The 19,832-nt window shown below is 39.0% G+C and overlaps 1 protein-coding gene across 1 annotated transcript in view; it reads right to left on the bottom strand.

The window, feature by feature from the left end:
- LOC111232286 (cell adhesion molecule 1-like) overlaps positions 1 to 19,832 on the bottom strand; it is a 158,448-nt gene that overhangs the window by 132,168 nt on the left and 6,448 nt on the right. Inside the window, exon 2 of the mRNA XM_022759726.1 lies at positions 13,660 to 13,763. Coding sequence (XP_022615447.1) covers positions 13,660 to 13,763 — 104 coding nt within the window. The remainder of the gene's footprint in view (positions 1 to 13,659; positions 13,764 to 19,832) is intronic.

The following is a 19,832-nucleotide window of genomic DNA, read 5'->3' as shown; positions in this document are numbered from 1 at the left end:
AATAATTCCAGCCCCTCTCTTGAAATGGAACATTTTGATGGATTATGCAGTGTCAACCTTCACCGCACTGAACACATTTGAATAAATGTAGATTTGAGATTTACTGAAAGATGAGGCCAACATGTCAAAGTGATACACAACTGCATGCAAATGCTCTCCACTTTGAAGCTCTAGCATGTCAAAAATGTGGCGTGGAATTTTACAAACTTCCACGCACCAGATCTAAAATGTTTTTCATGCAAATTCAATTTACTCCAGTTGTTGTCCCAACACATATTGTCATACAGAAGTTAATAGTGATTTGTCTGTGCTCGGAGATCTATTGTTTAAACTGCCTTCATTACAGACAGAGTTTTCATTTGCCATCATATCGTCAGAAATTCAATGAAAAGAATTTGAAATGTGAAGAGGTTCTGTTCAATTGGCCTGAACGTGCAACATGAAAATGGCACAGGGAATAAAACAGCAATTTGTGCAAACAGTGAGAAACAATCAGTGCAAACCTTAGAAGATATGACATTTGGGTACAAGTGACAAAATGAAATCATGTACAACAATCCTATTATACATGTATGCCATTTGACAACCCTTAAGTCTACTGATATTTGAAGCAGAATAATCCACGTTGTGCAGGTCCAGCCTATTTATTCATGCACAGATCGCGATTCTCTCAGGCTTTGGGAAAATCAGCTTTTGCTTCAATACCGGCTTTGTCACACAAATACTTCCCTACCCTCACTAACTACACTATCTCCCTGCCCGTTCAAGCAAAACTTTATGCTAAGTAAATCATTTACATCTCCCAAGCAGCCCATCTACATTTTCCAATAAAACCCTAAATTGATGGATGTCATCTTAGTGCTCACAGGCAATAACTCCTGCTGCTTCGAAATAACAATATGTTTTGGTTTTATGAGGTCTAGACATGCTATTCTCTTTAATGACATCCCTAGGCCAGTGCTGTTTACATTTATTGATATCTGTTTTTAGACTAGAGCAGCTCTGTCTTCCTCTGAGGTTTTCTATATAGAGTCAAGTTTGACTTGTGCTGACAAAACAAAACTTTTCATGTGGCAAGTTTGGACCACAGAGTGAAGTTGTAAAAATATTTTACCCATATTTCTCTGAGATACATTTTGCTGAGATCCAAGACAATATTTCTACTAGAAACTACATGAAAAGATAAATATAAACCACTTCACAGTGGTCTACCACTGTAATGAAGGTGCCAAACATCTGCCTGTGTTTGGGTGCATTTACAAATCCAGTTAACAACATTAGATCTATATATCCTTTAAAACTTCAAGTGACATACCCATAAGATGAATACATTGCATTGAGCGACTGCTAAATAAAAAAAAACATTTAAGAGAAATACACTTAAAACTAATCAGCCATCCCACATCTGGAGCTGGATACAAATGTGTTTCTATGGAAGTGTTTTGTGCCAGAACGCTGAAACATATTTTCTCAATCAGCTTCTTATGAGCAATGGGATCTTACATGAAGATAAAATCTTATTACAACGTTAGAACTGTTTTATTCCCATTTCTGAGGCTGAATCAAAATATTATCAAAATTGAAGGAGCTACAATTTTGATAAAAAGGTCTTTTTTTCCCAGTGACAATGAAATGCAAGAATTCCTACTCAAATCGTGACTCATATCACAATCACAATACCTGCCAAAATAATCAATATAATATTTCATGCATATCATCCGCCCTATTTCTATTGAGAGATTTCTGTTTGTGCCGTTTAGCAACATCTGAATCAGGATCTGATGGCCATAGACCTAGTGGTGCACCCATGCTGCACATGGAAACAGGCTGGAATTAGACCGAAGCTATTATCATACATCAGTGTTAGGAGCTGGTAACAATCAGGGCAATTCACATCAGCTCCTCATCTCTTTTAAAAGCAGTGTGACGTACAGTTTGGTAATATAGTGAGAGTTTTGGGGGCGTTTCTCCCAAGAGGAAACCCTCCCAGGATGTGAAGGAGTTGCAAGTGAAAATATACAGCAGATAAACTAAACTGCCAAAGGCAATGCAAGCAACATATTGAAAAGGCCAGAGGTCCCCATAATTCAGTCCTGATACATATTAAATAATAATATGTATAAAAAGTTTTTGAATTTTTTACTTAAGTTATTATTAAGGAGCATTCAGTTCGGTGTGGTTGAATCTGCATGCTACTGAATCACTGCTGCCAAACTGGGGATGAAACAGTATTTATGGCTGCATAAACTGACAATTTCACTAATGATCCTGTTTATGAACCACTGCGCCTCGAGAAAATAAGAGTGAAAAGTTGTTCTTTGTGTAATGTGCCCAGCCCTCAGATTTCACATAGGGGAAGGGCATTGGCATATAGTACAAACAGCTATTGTGCTTCCATTAAATGGGTTGACAGCTCTTGTGAGAGCGGGAGATTTATTTAAGAGAGCAACACTAAAGCTTGCAAAAAATAAAAATAAAAATCCATATATGATTCATACACAACATGAGGGACAGAGTAAAGTTCAGTCTCACACAAAGACTCAGCACTGAACCACTGTGTCCATACATTTCTCTAGTTACTGTAAACTCCCATCCTAAAGCCACATAAAAAGCAAGAAGTCAAAGAAGATAGGTGCTGAACCTTTTTTTTCTTTTTCGCAAACAGCAGCTCTGTGCTAATGAGTGCTGGCATGTGTTCTGCCTTGGAGGATAACAGAAAACCAATTGAAACACAGTTTTGGAGAGGGCGCAGACTTTACAATGACCAATTAAATTTACGGGCGCATCATTGACTGTCCAAACTAAATGAGACCTGATTGCAGAAAAGAGCATGAAGAACTGAAAGCACCTCTCTGAGAGGAATGAACTTTGCTTGTTCCTTCAGCTTGTGTGGACACCAAAGTATAGATTTCTGCTTGTAAGCCACAGCGCCGTCCAAAAAGACAAAGGTCCCTCTTGCTCAAGAGCTGTCACTACACCAGAGGTACCTGAGTGTGCGGCGGTGCCACTTTGTTATTCTGTCACTGAGCTGTCCTGTTTCTGGCACACATCTTATCTACTGTATTCTTATGAGTTTGTCATGAAAAACCTGCTGTAGCTTCTAGTCCACATACACATATTTAATTCACCACTATAAAGTGCATATATAGATATCGAGAAACACGTTAGCCACTATAGTACTGCAACTTTAAAATAGGTAGGAGTTTAGAAAATAGTGACATACATAGTAAATCAGGTCAGATGTCTTTGGCTATAACTTCTATTCAACATTAAATGTTGAATGTGGATGTGGATGGTATTTACATCTCTGCCTGATCATGTCAGTTTACCCATCAATATTTCTATCATTATGAGTGGATAATATAATTCAAGCTAATTAATAAAAGGAAGAGCCTTTGTAATAATTGGAAAGATGCCTCTCATACTAAGCCATAAAACTCCAGAGCAGATTCACAAAAAAGTATCAGAAATAGTTCACTTTTGAGTATATCTATCTTCACAAATATAACTGCTCTTAACTTTTTTATACAGCATTGGTACACTGGTGGAACAAAGAACCAAGATGAAAGAATTAACTCTGAGTGAAAATCTGACAAGTGCAATCGGCTTATCTTGACAAATGAATAGCATTAATGGAGGTCTGCTATTGAGATCCATCAGTGTGAACTATCTCATACTATGGAAGTCGTGCAAGACTTTTAATAGGAAACTTAGAAAGTACTGTAAAATAGGAAAACCACAACAAAACAAACCAAACATCAGCACATAAGGGTAAAGAAAAAAAACCTGCACTGCTGACTCCATTAAAAAAGGTCCATTGCTCATTAAAGGAGAGTCAACAAACTCCAACACCCCTGTTAGAACCCACTGGGAAAACAGAAGAGAAAGAGGAAAAAAATCTAAATCAATTCCTGCACAACAGGAGCAAAACAAAACTAAATAAAGTTATTAGTTAAATGAAGAAAAAAAGTGCATCAAGAGAAAATGCAAAGTTTGCAATGAAATTTCTTTATATGTTTTGGGGCTTTGGTTATAACTGTTTGTTCACCTCTCAGGACTAAACTGATTCACATATCTTTTAATACAAGCATAAAAAAAACGTGACTTTTCACTGATGCTGCAAACTGATGTTTTTTAGTAAATCAAGCCTGAACTGTAAAACAACTGGATGTGATGTAGATGTTATAGCAAATACTAATAATAGTAGTTTAATGTTATTTTGTACCAAAGATGCAAAACTCTACAACTGCAGGAAGATGTTTTGTATCAGGAGGCACAGAATCTATATCTAAAATACTTATTTTAATTAGATTCTGCAGCGTGTTCACACTAGAAAAGAATATTTGAAACAGTCGGTTTGCTGACTAAAAAAAAAAAGTTGATTTTTGAGGTTGCTGTCAATGCAGTGCTCAAAGGATAATTGAAACTAATTGTGCGAAACAGGAACACCTGGGAAAAAAACATTTTTTGGAAAAACATTTTACTGTCTCGTTGTTGAGTTTAATTGGCAGAGGGATTGTGAAGTTGCTGTTTGACGTCCGCTGGTGCAAGTATTGTATCATGTCCTGTTAGTATAAAAACAGGCTGTATATAAAAATGGTAAACTATAGATATTAGTAAATAGGAGATAGTGTATATGTAGATACTATGTAGTATGGAGAACATCTATGCTGGTATTCACCACCATCACCACCTACAAAAGCCCACCCATGTGATAAAAGTGGCGTTTGTGGGCTGTGGGGATGTTAGGAATCCCTTTATAAATCAGGGAAATATCTATATTTTACAAAAAGGTTACAGCAAATCAAAGTGTTCAGTTATGCTAAGCAGGGAAATGTATCTGATGTAGAAGTAGAAAAGCTGCAGTGCAGTAAGCTCACAATCTGAACGGCAGGCCAGTTGTTCGTTTGGCAGCTCGATGTTTACTTTCCTTGTTAGTTACAGACAGACTGCTGTTTGGAAGCCAATGGATCAAGCCCATATTTCCTTTCAAATACATTTACCTGTCATCTTAGATGTAAACAATGTGACTTTGAGTTTCCCCCTTCCATTAGCTCTATTGCCTCCCATGTCTCTCCACAGCGCAATGACTCAAGTATGAGAACTAATCAATAGGCTTCTGGTTTGGGTGAATGAGCCTTAGTGCTTGGTTTGCACAGTCTTGATCTGCCTGACAATGACAGATTATAGTGCTGTATCTGAGAGTAATTAAGATGGGTCTATCGTCACGCTGATAACTCAAGAGCATGATGCCCACAAGGCAGGCGGCATCAACCCGTCAGACAACAGCTCTCTTCAAAGTAAACAACATAAGAATTTCCTTAGGATTCACCTGGAGAGGAGGTAAAAAGTTCTACATCCACTGGAAATTCTGTAAAAATGATCTTTTCTTTCACATTTATAGCCTCACTAAAGACCACCACTACAACCAGACTGGCAAGTATGCATTTAAAGGAGTACAAACCTGAGTTTATGTGAATGGACACATTTCCCTGCCAAATTATCCCCCAAGCAATCCACTTAGTATATTAGGAACCACCTAGAGTAAATGAGGATGTGCAATAACCATTTTCCTAAAACCAGAGTGCATCCAGAAACCCCTACAGGAATTTCTATTTTGTAATCCAGTTACTCCAACAACAATCCTGTAATGTGGAGCTTGCATTTTTGAAAGGTTGTTGAGTGTCAGTGTTGTGTTGATTTAAAGGAAAAGTTCAACACATTTCAGCAAATACACTTATTTACTTACTTTCCAAGCATTACATGGGAAGATTGATACCAGTCATGTCTGTATGTTACATACAAAGCTACAACCAGCAGCTGGCATGAGAGGGAGAGAGAGAACTCTTAGCAACAAAGCAAATATGTGTATTTCCCAAAAATGTCAAACTATATCTCAGATATGGTTGTTTTCAACTCTGTAGTTTGTGATCTTGACATTTTGGGTTGCACTCATTGTAAAAAAGGGACCATACAGTGGAGTCAACACACAAATACTGATTTGTCAATTAACTAATAAGTCAAACATTAGAAAGCATCATTGCAAACCCAATTTCCGATAATCAATTTATTAGTTTTCTTTTTTAAGCAAAAATGATCCATCTTCTCAAATGTGAGGATTTGCTGCTTTTCTTGATCTTTGAGACGGTGAGTATGACAAAACAGAGCAATTTCAAGAAATTACCTTCGACTCTGGAAAATGTTTATGTTGTGTTGTAGTCTAAACAATGGACCAATTAAATGGAAAAATAATTGACAGATTAATTGAGGAAAACAATCTTCAGTTGCAACCCTTAATCAAAAACAGAACATTTAAGGAAGAATTTACTGTCAAGCTATTGCATTGCATTACATTAGAGAGGGGGTTCTGTTTTTCTGGTCCTTAAGTGTATTTAATGTTGTTTCTTTGAGACGTGTTTGTTCTTTCCAGCTGGCATCCCTGAGTATATTGTTCAAACAAAATTAGAGGAGCATTATGGTGCAATGGGGGCACTGCTGAAAAGAAAAACACAGAAACTTGGAAGGACCGAGCTATTCTAATGCTGTCCCCAAGTTGAGCTGTATCCTGCTGTGTAAGGGAATAATATTTCATTCAGTCTGCATAAATGCATTTGCAAACAGCACTCCAACAAGAAAGGGAGCGACTGATTTCACAGGATGGTGTTAAGCAGGAAGAGTACCTGTACTAATATCTCACTGTGTATAAGCAAGATATAAATCTGGGGAAATTTGATTTTTTACATTTTTAATCTTTATCCAACAGTACATTGTGGCAGCTGCAGCACATTTCCCTTAGCGATGGAAGATTTATTGATTAGTGAACTGTTTGCATTCACTCACTGATACGGAGTACTTGTACTTTTGTTTTTCCTCCACCTATGTGCTGCTGCTTACAGAGGACTCTAGGTACACAGTGGTTATTTTATCAGGCTCAGATCTGCCCAAACAAGCCCGGAGAGGAGACAGGAAGGTGCAGCAACTCTCCTGTTGTCTGAAATGCAAGGTGCAACTGAGCTCTGGCAGAGAGAGGGAAGCGCTCGCCTTCAGATTTCTATAGAAGTGAATGGCCTAACATCAAACCACAGTGGACACAGTAGGTAGGGCCGGTCCAAAAGGGGCATGGGCCAACCAACTCCCAAACAGCCTCTCAAGTTAATAGCTATAAATGTGACCAAAAGAAGAAGCTAATACAAGGATGAGCCTCACTCACTGGTCATTTTTCTTAGACCAGAAGAAAAAAACACTGTGCAGCTGCTGATTAAAGCAGCGGAACCGTTTTCATTCCAGTTCAAGCAGTGGATTAGTGGAAGCTCGATAACTAAATTTATTGATTAGAGATTCAGTCTTTGCTCTCAGAAAGAGTCCTTTCTCCTCCATATTGATCAGCAGTTATTTAGTCTTAATGTCGTGAGTTCTGCTCTGAGTCTTATCCACTCTCAAGGTTGTGCTTGTGTTGAATTTCTCTTTAGCTGCGATCTCATGGACAGGACAGTTTCTTAAAAATATGATCTAAATATTTTAGATGGTGCATAACAAGACAGCAGTAAGTAAATGATAAATTCACTGTCTGGATCATCATCAGTAAGAAATATGCTCTTCGTATTCCTAGGCTGTAATTGTGGTTCCCATTTGGGCCAAACGCTGTCATTTTAAATGCTGTGATGCTCTGATGAAATGCTTTCTAATATTTGTGAGTGTCAGATCATTGATGTCTCCAATATTGCATATGACACATGGATGAGTGAACAAATTATGTCGAGCGGCCCTTTGGGCTGATCAGTATAATTTTTGATAATCTGAGATGCATCTCCAACTTCTGAGAAAATGCAACAACAAATGTTGCAGAGGCCTGCTCAGCGACTTTTAAAATACCAGAGAGAGCAAAGACAGACATGACACACTGGATGATTTATATATACTGCATAGTGCCCCCATTAGGTAAATCAGGGAAACCATATCAGTATAAAGACCCAAAGTGTTCAATATCAAAGTGGCTATGATTAATATTTTCATAATGCATGTGAAAACGATCAAACAATGTGAAAGAAGTTGCCTCCACAGGCCAGGTATGTGACTGGCTGTTGCTTGTGTCTAAATGAGTGGATAACCATCACAGAAATGGCACTGCCCCATTTGTCCTGTCAGAGTTTTGAAAAATGTATTGAATTATTGTACTGTTTCATGGTTATATCATATATTTTGTCTTTAATTATTCATGGTTATTTTCTTCATAATGTCTTATTCATTTATTTATTTATTTAATATGGAAAACTTTGCCTCTCCATATTACAAGGAAGAGTCAGAAAGAAGGTCTTGATTTGCATAAAGTGGCAGCAACAGATGGAAAAATTGTCATGCGTACATTACTTTCATTCATACATTTTAGAATCTGTCCCTCACCACCACTTCCTCAAAGAGCAGCATATATTTGCAACTGTTTCCCCAACTATGACAACAGACAAGACCCAACATGGCTACACAACCAGCAAGTGCAGACAGTGAAGTAGGGTGTAGTGGAAAAACTGACACCAACAAGTTAAGATAGACAGTTTGCTATTAAGTGGAGTCATTTGGATATTTTAGCAGTTGAATCACTGAACATTTATGAAATCATCTTATGGCAGGAGACAGTACAACAGCGCCCACTTACATTCAAGTATCAATCGTATTCTCCCTCCAGCTCCCCTACTATCAATTTTAAAATGATCTGGCAATGCAGTACACTGTGGTAAAATTTAGGGAAGGTTTACAGGTGTCAAAACTTGAATTCCCTCCAACCCCAGTAAAAAAACACAATTACTGGCATCTGTGATGTGTGTGTGAGAGACAGATGAATAGTCAGACTGAGGATGATCCTCAATAGCTCGCCAAACATAACCACAGGGAACATTTAGGGGGGGGGGGGGGGGGGGGGGAGGGGGGTGTTGTACCCTACCCATAATTTTGATCCCCCCCCCCCCCCCCGGGAAGTATCTCCATTTTACTGAACTGGATTCTCATTTGTTAAAAATTTTGGTTGACTTAAAGTGCAAAGCATATCTGCCCAGTGGAGTTCTTCACTAAGAAAGTACTGTGCTTTGACTGCTCCACAGCCTTAATGGTGGCTTGTAATTACTCCATCACCCATACTAATGTGCACTCTATGCCCCTTTTCTAAACAAAAACATTGCATTTCCATTTTTTTCATTGTGGACCTGGTTGACACTGTCTACGCATCACAGCCAATAGAGTGAGGTCTCTCAGATCCAGGGAACAGAGAGAACAATGTCATATTCATAAGCGGACACATCAGCTCTCCTCCTCATTACCACAGCACAGTCATGAATGGAAGCTTCTGTCCCCACAGTCATGAAAGGACCCGTCATCTGTCTGTTTCTGCTAATTGACTGTTTACTACATTTCAACACAGACAGTCAGACACGTTTTTGATCGTCCTTAGTTTGTCATTCAGTTTGACACCGCAGTACAAATCCCTTGCATAGAAATGTCCAGATTTTTTCTTTTTTATATATATATATTTTCTACATGATTCAAAGTGATAGCATGTCTACAGCTGCACCCCCGTGACCTTGACAAAACAATCAGATACAGTATTTACTTGAAGGTCCCACTATAAAAGTACATGGACAAAAACGCCATGTACCTGGCACCCAAGGTGATGTTTTTAAGGAGAGATTGGAGTCTTTCAGAAACTGAAAAGAATATGAAGTCAAGGACAGAAAGCGATTTTCAATTTTTTTTTTCCAACATGGACCTCCATAACCAACTTCTTTCTGTGTAAACTGGCTGACTTGCTACAACCTCCGACTTGGAAGGACAAATACTAAATCTGCCTATTCACTGTGAGCTGCAAGGCACCTCTGCGCTCAGGACCATTTTATAAGCTATCTCCAAAAGAGTGTGAAGTTTGATGCACATGCACACACCGCCCATGCACAGGCGAGGCCGTGATGGCTTAAATACATTCGACTTACAGATGAGAACTTGTGCCTTCACACAGATTGCACAGCAGCTAATTTCAGAGCAGATAAAGCAGGGGGAAAAAAGAAACAGCCCGGAGGTGTGATGTCCTCAGTGAAATGATGACCGCATAGCCCACATGACTTTGTTACATCTGCTACTAATGGCTAAAAATTCCTTACATGCATCAGCTGCCAGTTCTCTGCCAGCCCCTCCCTTTTCAACAGTAAGATTAGCTGCCACCACATAAAGTAGTGCCATGCATTATCTAGCAATTAGAGTAAGGCTTATTAAGCAGAGTTTAATGTAAATTTAATGAGCAATAAATTCAATTTCTTTAAATAGAAGAGTATATTATTGTTACAAATGATGTACTGTGGTGATATCAACGTACAGGCTATGAAATACTTCACAAGTGTGCACATATCAATGGGCCATTAAGTGCTGTATTAAATTTCTCCTGAAACATGGTACTGTAAGCAGTATTTTATACAGAGAGTAGAGAGAAGAACACTTCATTTTGCTACAGCGTTGGCACTGATGCACTTAGAGCTGAAACGATTACGCAATTAATCAATCTGCAGAGAATTAATCAGCAACAATTCTGATAATCAATTAATTGTTTGAGTCATTTCTTGAGATTTGCCAAACCTTCTCTGGTCCAGCTTCTCAGATGTCAGGATTTGCTGCTTTTCTTTGTCTCATTTGATAATAACCTGTTAAACTTTGGGTTTTTTGACCACTGATCAGGCAAAAGAAGCCATTTTAAGGCGTCACCACGGCCTTTAGGAAATTGTGATTTCCCCCCTCCTCCCATATTCAATAGATCAGGTAATCAATCATCTAATCCAGAAAGTAATTGGCAGATTAATCTATAATTAAAATAATCATTAGTCACCGTCTTGGTTAGTGGCGGAATGTACTGTAAAGTGCTGTGCTTTTTGATGAAGTTGCACTTACACATATTTGTGTTTTATGCTACTTTATACTTCTACACTACATCTGAGGGGCAAATATTGTACTTGTTACTCCTCTTCAACAACTAGTGGTTACTAGTCACTTTGCAGAATGACATTTCACACACAAAACCAAGTATAAACTAATAAAATCAGCTGCATTTTTGTAGATTTAACTACCCAAAAGTAGTTCAATTTAGCCTCTATCTTGACCAATCATAAACATGAGATTGCTGCTTTCACATGCTGTTAATATATCAGTGAATATAATCCGGGAGTTAATGAACTGTATAGCAAGAAATATTCAGTTTACAATGTATATATGTTTATTCTCAAATTTTTGAATGCAGGACTAAAGGATGTGAATACTTCTGCCACCTCTGGCCCCAATTCTCTGCTCCTTTTAATGACCTTATATTTGGCATTCAACAGAAGTATGCACATACAAGTATGACAGCACTTCCTGTAGGCATAAATCTGAGAGAAAGCAAAAAGCACCAGGAAATCAGCCTTTAAATGGTAACTGAGGGAATAAGAAGAGAGGAACAAACACAAATTGAGGGCAGAGCAGCACACTGCCAGCTTATTTCAGCAATATCCGTTTCAAAGCCAAACCCCACCATGAGCAGCCAGAGATGGACATCTTCAATCACTCACCATGTCACATGGCAACTGGCAACCAAGAGCGCCGTAACAACTGTACGTTTCCTTTTGTTTTCTCTTAGATGCTGTCCTTCAGTGGTGCCTTGAGGCTTCATGACAGCTTGTATTGATCCACTTCACCATCACTCAGTCCTGACGAATGACTTTAAACTGGCAATAAGTGGGATTATGCAACCTTCTGAAATTCGACCATCTGATATGCTACAACAGGCCGAACCCCGGGAGATGCAGGGAGAGAGAAATGCTGCTAAACAGATTCTTTGTTAAAATGCAAAGTCTCCGCATATCATAACAGGATGCTCAGCCGAAGCAGCTCTTTCGTTTCAGCAGTCATTATCAGAACAACTTCCCCTTATGATGTCCAGGATCAGCTGTCTCTCTCTCCCTTTCTTTAATTAACCCTCTTTCCTTGGTATCTTTATAATAAACAGATTGCCCATCCAGTTAGCTGGATTGTTCTTCTATCACCAGATATGGAGGCAAAGTTCAAATCCACTGATTCTGGATGATTAACAAAAGAAAATTGGAAGCTGACTGTCAGCAATTCACAAAGCAAGAGCTTGGGCCTTGTTTTTCCTTCCAGCAGCTGGCACACAGACAAACAACTGGAATACCTGAGGTCAGATTAGACCAATTCTTGCTTGAGGATTTTACCTGAGCCAAGAGGCTGCATAAGTTTCCTAACGCTGCAACCCTCAGTGTATTGAGCTTGAGGTTATTGCGCATTCATGATGCATTATTTTATTTGACTGAGAGGTTAATTAAATTAATGTGACAAGGAGACGCTAGACAATGCTGCAAATGTCATTCAGCTGCTATTCCACGCAGACCATAATAAATTCAACTATGAAATGAAAGCCTGGTAAGCAGTGAGCTGTAATATAAAAAATAAAAAAAATCCTTTAACTTGTAACTTCATTCTGGTTTTGGGAGCAGGTTGCTCTCACCACACACACACACAGCAGACCTGTTGATGGGTGATGCAGATACCACCACTGTATAGTAGTTAGTGGTAATAACTGAAACTGAAATTAAAACACTAAGAAGTCACTCAAGACTTCAAGTGTAAACCTGTCATTGCAACTGTTGCTTTCCCTTTTGACAACCTGGGGTTTGACAACACAACAACGTATCCCATCCTACCGCTGGGAGGGATTTAAAGCGGCTGCAAGCTGACATTTTAATCGTTTCACATGCGTCAGTATTGTCAGCGGATACGTTTTCCAGGAAAAAAAAAAGACACTGACGCATGCAACTCTGATGCAACCGCGGCGGAATGACGGGGAAACGATCGGACTAGGGGACCGCAATGGTCGTGCACATTTAGGCGCCCCTGGTTCATGCAGTTGCACTGGTGTAAAGCCCAACAGCTACATGGCAGATTTACATCTCCAGCCTCACTAACAGGAGAAGTGAAGACTGCAGACGGGAATACACACACTGGCTTCAGAGGCTGCAGTTGTGCGGCCAGAGGACACTGTGCGAGACTAGAGCTGCAATGCGTGTTTTTCCTCCAAAGCGCACCTGAAGCGCAGACTTAAAAGATTTTTAGACAGTGTGTTGAGTTTGGACTGTGAGGGTTCATGCGGTATGACTGGAGGATACAAGTGCGTTTGAGCCGTGTTCTCTCGTGGTCGCAAAATCGGTCTCATTTGATAATAAAGAGCCACGTTCCAGTGAGCACTGCCTTCAACTTGCCCCAGGTCTACATACTGTACGACTATTTCACTCGGTTATCACTTATGATACTTTCTCTCCGCCTCTTCAATTGTGCAGCACTAACATTACTTTCTATTGCAGTCCTCTGTAGCCTTTGCAGTAAAACTCATGACAACACCCTTTCAAATTAGCGCTAATCCACGACATAAGTGCCCTTACAGTGTAGAGAAACAGCGCGGGGCTTTTGGAGTCGACAGCAGTATCAGAGCAATAGAAAGTGATGCTGAGATTTCAGGGGAAGCTTGTGCGCATCTAGCGCGCAAACGCACCACAACTTCTCCCCGGTACTCCTCGGGCTTTAGCTTGTGGATGGGGTAATTCTGCATCACAGACACAAACAAAACAGCAAAAGAAAACTTACCTTTCGGAAGAAACGCCGCTGAAATCACGAAAACAGAGAGAGAAACAGCGAGAGATCCGCTCCCCGTGATCGCCATGTTGGACACCTGCTTGAGACTGGCGGCGCTAAATCACCTAGAGACGGCCATGGGATGAAAATGTAGACACATGAGAGGCGGAGGGAGGGCTCAAGCAGGGAGCCTGCTATCATATTGGGCTGCATTATGTTGCAATGACATCTAGGCCTATAAAATTGTATACGAATATTACACGGATACCTTAGGAGAATTCTAAAAAATGTCAAAACTGTATTATTTTCCGCGTAGATTGCCACTGTAACACCAAAGACACACTGTAATGCCCAATAGGAATATTGAAGGAATATTACAGTGACAACAAGGGAAGTGTAAAATACCATGGAGCGCGGTGAGGTAACCATAAACTCACCACCGAGAACCACAGACACTTTATAGGAATATTATAGTAATTTTCTTTTATGGTTATGGTCTGTTAGTTCATGTGGGTGAGACCAGCCTGCTCCTCAACTGACTGCACTTTGGTTTTATAGCTGAGGCACAAATAATTCTCAGATAAAACAGCATTTAGTTTATGTTTATTATACAGTAGACAGGCCAATAGCAGTGCAAGCTGCTGTTTGTTAAACGGAGTGTGTATTCTAGTCTGTTTTATGACACTTTAAAGGCTGCAGAGAAAAACAGAGGGGTGTTATTTTTCTTTTAGGAGCAACATACCTTTGTGCCACTTTTCATAAGAAGAAAGTCAAATTATAACATGTAGAGTTAAACAGTTTTCACTGAGGTTTTGTTGTTTAAAAGGAATTAAATAAAAAAATATGTTCCTGTCACAAACAACTGCAACGTTGGTGGTAATAGCACATACAAACTTGTTTAATTAAAGGAGTATTCTGTAAAGTTTGGTGAAACTCTGTTTCTCAAGCCATTATGCTCAATGCCTACTCAAAGAGCGCCCCCTTTTCCTTAAATGGGGAATTACATTGTATAATTGAAGCTGACAGTGCTGAAGAGGTGGTATGCTCCTCCAAAGCTGAGAACAATCATATCAAAATTTCACAATTTCAAATCATACTGCTTGAATGGAAATGAAATACTGCAGATTATTAATAAGTGTGACCAGCTGAACTCCCTTTCCTCTCTCAGTGTGTGTGGGTGCTTTATTATATCTCATAATGTTCAACTCCCAACTTATTCTCACCTGAAACATGGTACATTTGGAATATCTTATGGGAATCACAGAGCTACAGAGGAGCGTGCATGACAACGTTGAATCTCATTTCCCTTTTTCATTGTGTCGAAACAGCACAAAGGCTGCTAATTGCACAATCTATTCTCTGAGACTGCGTGTCAGTCCTCATTCCATGGATGAGTAGATAGCATTTAGAACTTCACTCTAATGCTGCAGCCGTCCCTATCACTACAGATTCAATTCCACACATCAAATTTATTTCAGATGTTATTATCTGTGGCAGCTTGCCAGTTCTGCCTGCCACTCACACAATGTCTCCACAAGGTGTTTTCTCCTCACAGCACCAGCCAAGCTGCTTTATTTTCCGACAGCATAGCACTGGTAGGCATCAGTCTGCAAGGTGCACCTGGTGGAGGTATGCTCAATAAGTTATATTTCAACACTTTGTATTTTTGTTTTTCGCATTTGTAACTTTTTTTTTTTTTTTTTGGATTTATAATAATTTGATTTACAGTACACCTGATGGTTCATTTCAGTTCCTGTGCACTCACAATTCCCCACACTCACAACTTTTGTTTTCACTCCCAGTCTCTCTCTCTCTCTCTCTCTCGCTCCCTCTCTCACTCTTTTGCTGTGTCGGTGATTCACTCCACTACTGCATGGCATTTCCTTTGCTCATGAGAATAGATGGGGTTCCTGGGTCTCTCTGAGAAGAGAAGCCCAGCGTCTCTGTCTCCCCGAGCGGGATGAATAATGGATGGGAATGGATCAGATGACTGAACTGCTTCATCTGGATCCTCTGTAGTAATGGCCAGTCATAGATTCTCTGTGTATGTGTGTGCGCGCAATCTGTGTGTTATGCGCCAAACGGTCATGCGGCTTGCAAACGGTTAAGCAGTTTGTTTTGGAGAGCTAGTGATACACTGAATACTGGTTGTGCCATTTAATAGGGCAGCCGTCAGCATTTTCTATTTAAATTAGTGGGGAAACTGGTAATAAAAAGATTTTCACCCAGGCCTCTTTCTCAGTTAATGTTTGATTAGAAATGCAATGGTTTTAAATTAAGATTTCTTTTCCCCCTTGGTATGAAATCAATCAAATTAACGGAAATTGAATTATTTGAGATGGTAATCTATTTAGGCAAACCATTCACCATGAAAATGTTTTCCTCCTGTTGTGAAAGGAAGAATAATTGAATCAGACCCTTGTAAGTGACCCCCAATGGCTGAGCAAGAACAAGGCTTATTGAAATGAAATTTAGATTTTCTCATGCTTAGAAGACTTAAGTGAACACGCAGGACTATGTGAAATTCAATTTTCCTCGCATAATATGTACAAAGACTCACATGTATATGATGTGTAACGTAACAGGATTGAACCAAGGGCAGAATAATGGACTGTAATCATGTATGCAGAGATGTCTGCAAGCCTCTGCCCTGTCCGTGTATCTGCCCAAAGTCATATGCACTTTTTTTTTTTTTTTTTACTTATTTTAGCACAACAGGATTTATAAAGTAGAATAGCATTACAGCAAATTTCCATCTCTTTTTCCCCATAGCAAATTATTACAGGAAATGATATTCCAAATATATCACCACAGGTCATCAATTCTTTATGCCTTCCAGGGATGAAACATGTGCACTCAATTGGTTTCCTGCCTCTTTTTTTGTCACACTTACACACATGTAGAAACCACTTGTAAATCACATTTATGTACGTTTCTGAGAAAGGGAATCTTATTCTTGTAACAGGTAGAGAGAACTGTATCCTGGCGGTTGCTTAAATTATTTAATAATGTAGTTGATTATTAATAAATAATCATTACAGGGGATTTTGTAGTGAATTCTGTTTGCTTGTTTGCTAAAGAAAACAAATGCACCTGCACAAATACATACATGTATCCTGGGGTCTCTGTTCATTGAAAGAAGCAACAGGATTCAGTGTTTTCAAATATCGATAAATGTATTCAAATGGCATACAGTAATGATCTCCATCACTCTCTGTCTTTGCCCCAACAGAAAACACGTAAATACTTAATTGTTAGACACATGCTGTGCATTTTATCAGCCAATGCACGCACAGGCAATTCTGCATCCCACCAAACCCGCAGACACACAGCAGGTGATTGTAATAAATCATGAGTCACATGGTACCTTACAGAGGCTTAATGGTAATAAATTTGTCAGGGTATAGTGTACGTCAAGTTGGCTGGATGGGCCTGAGTGCCTCAGTGTGCCTTTCTTGTCTCCATATGTATAGAAGAGAAATATTGTTTCAGTCCTCCCATTTATACTAGTCTAAACTCTGAAAGACTTGGGGGCTCACACTATGCATTTTTTGGCCATTTCAACCCTTTTTGGAGTTTGGAAGGATGTATTGACCCACTTCCACTGTTTTGTCTGCTTGAAGTCGTCCATCTATTCCAACATATATGTAGGGCATCTTCTGTGTTTGAAAGTACAACCACAGCCCTGACAGAGGAACTCACCTTCATATGTGTTCATTTGGAATTATTTTCAACTGGACATTGTTTAACATTGTTAATTATATAAATTGTATATTGTTACAAGATGAACTGTCTGTGTTCAGTCTGTGTTTAAATACATCATTTAAATAATTTATCTAGGTTTATTACTTCTAGCTTACTATTTCAACCATTTGTACTTTACTTTTATAACTATTTAAACTGTTTGACTAGCTAACAGGTTCAACTTTTTTGCTCACTTGTTAACTATTTTTGCAGTGTCCAGGTTTGGATTCATTCAGGTTTGGTTTGGTGGATGATCAATTCTTTTTAATCAATTTATAATAATCATTCATTTTTTTTTTCAAATTAATTGAGCTACTAAATCTTTTCATGTACCCCCTGGCAATTGTAGAAGTATCCCCTAGGCTAAAAGTACCCCTGGCTGTGAAAAACTGCCTATAAAGGCCATCAGCAAGTTTATATCCTACATACACAGAGGTGTTTAATGTAACTGGATTATTTGCCCTTGGAATAATATAGCACGGATATACAAGAATTTTATCATGATTCATGATTGTGGGCTGCAGAGATACACTCATAATCACCCTAAAGAACCAGGGATTATGAGCTTTTATGCAAAAATGACCAACACAGGTGTTCTGTAGACAGTTTCTTTGAATTAGCACAAATGCAGATGAAGAAAAAGAAAAGACAGAACAAAGCTTTGTGGTTCCGTGTTGGCATAGCAACCGGTGATGTATTGCTAGCTACACTTTACTGGAATTATTAACACAGCTGGAGCTCTACGCTGAAAACACCTACATACAGTAGACTGAACAGCATAATACAGGGCCAGGATCATTAGCATCAAAGTGTCCATGACTATTTCTGCTGGGAATCCAAATGGCTGGTGGCTACCTGCTGTTAATGAAGAACACCGTGCCTATAATTTTCCACATTAGGTTCGGAGCGAAATCAATGACATAATACCAGTAATAACGTCATATTAATATAACTGTATAGAACCAGTTTTCGCAAACAAAAGCCATATAAAACGATGTTTAGCCATTAAAGCTTGCAGCAAAACCAAGGATTTTCAACCTGGGATATAATGTTCAAGGAAAAAAAACAGACTGCATGGTGTTTCAAAGCACTAAAACAGATATGAGCATTTTACCAGATTCAGCCAGTTTGAGTACATTACCGCACTTCCTCCAAATAGCATTCAATGGCATGTGGATAAGAACACATTTGCATATTAATTATGCAGAAATCCCATAAACTAAGCTTGCATCTCCCATAATCCTGATGAATGATGTGACACACATGCCAAATTGGTTTGTGGGACAACTGGTCTTATAGAGGCCACCTCATTCTAAAGACCCATAGTATCTGTAGGTTCAAGCTAATGCAAGCAAACAGTCACGCAGAGGTAAACCTCCGGGTTGCTGTTCAGGAATAAAACCAGCCCTATGACTTCAAGTCAAGATTCAAACCCTTGAACCAGTTCATCCCGTTAAATTCCTAAATTTCAACAATAAAAGCACAATCAAGTTCACGATATGCTGTTTTACACTATTCAAAACAAAACTAAGCCAATATTTTCCCTGGTCTGTACTGTTCATTTCCAATGATTACACTGCAAAACACGCTCCAAAAAGCAACCGAGCAAAAATCAAACCTCAGAAAATCCAATAAAATGCTTTAACCTTGACAGTGCATGTAGCAATCATCTGTAATCCTATTGGATACACAAATTAGTCTCTAAGAATATGCTTTCACACATCAAAATCATTTCATTTTCAATTACTGAAATCAAAGAGACAATAATATGGCTTAAAAACATCCAGTAGCTTCTTTAAATATTTTTTTTATTTTTTTTATTTTTTTGGGGGGGGGTGTTTGCCTTTAATCCAATAGTTGCAGTGAGAGAGAGCAAGAGAGACAGGAAAGTCAGAGTGAGAGAGGGGGAATGACAAGCAGCAAAGGGCCGCAGGTCAGATTCGAACCTGGGTCGCTGCGGTTAGGACTAAACCTTCGCGGTGCGTGCTCTACCAGGTGAGCCTGATTTCCTGTATATAATAAAGAAACCACATTTTACAAGATAGATCATAGCTATCGTTTTATCTACTTCACTGACGACTTGATTTTGTATAGATTTCATTGACTGCTATTGAAGCAATGACTGTTTGACCCCAGATTACATTAGAGCTTTAAGTGAAGTCTTAGATCCACAGACAGGCCTCTGGAAGGTCTCACTGCATATAGTTTAAAGACAAACGTGACAGAGCATTCGCACTGAGGGACCCTGAGGTGTAAAAGAACAATGCCTGACGAGGTATGATCACCAATCTCTGTGCACACAAATTATGAATTAGAGTTTAACTGACACCTTGTTTTTTTCATATATTTTGCTGAGTTGGCTTTATGGAAGTGTGAGTATGAGTTATTATTTCAGATTTAATTTGATGGTTTCATTAGATAGTTACTGGCCTGTAAACTGT

This window comes from Seriola dumerili, unplaced genomic scaffold (genome assembly GCF_002260705.1).
Source record: "Seriola dumerili isolate Sdu_G_001 unplaced genomic scaffold, Sdu_1.0 BDQW01000330.1, whole genome shotgun sequence".
Taxonomy (NCBI): domain Eukaryota; kingdom Metazoa; phylum Chordata; class Actinopteri; order Carangiformes; family Carangidae; genus Seriola; species Seriola dumerili.
Note: the sequence above shows the minus strand (reverse complement) of the source record. Positions and strands in the feature narration are given on the sequence as shown.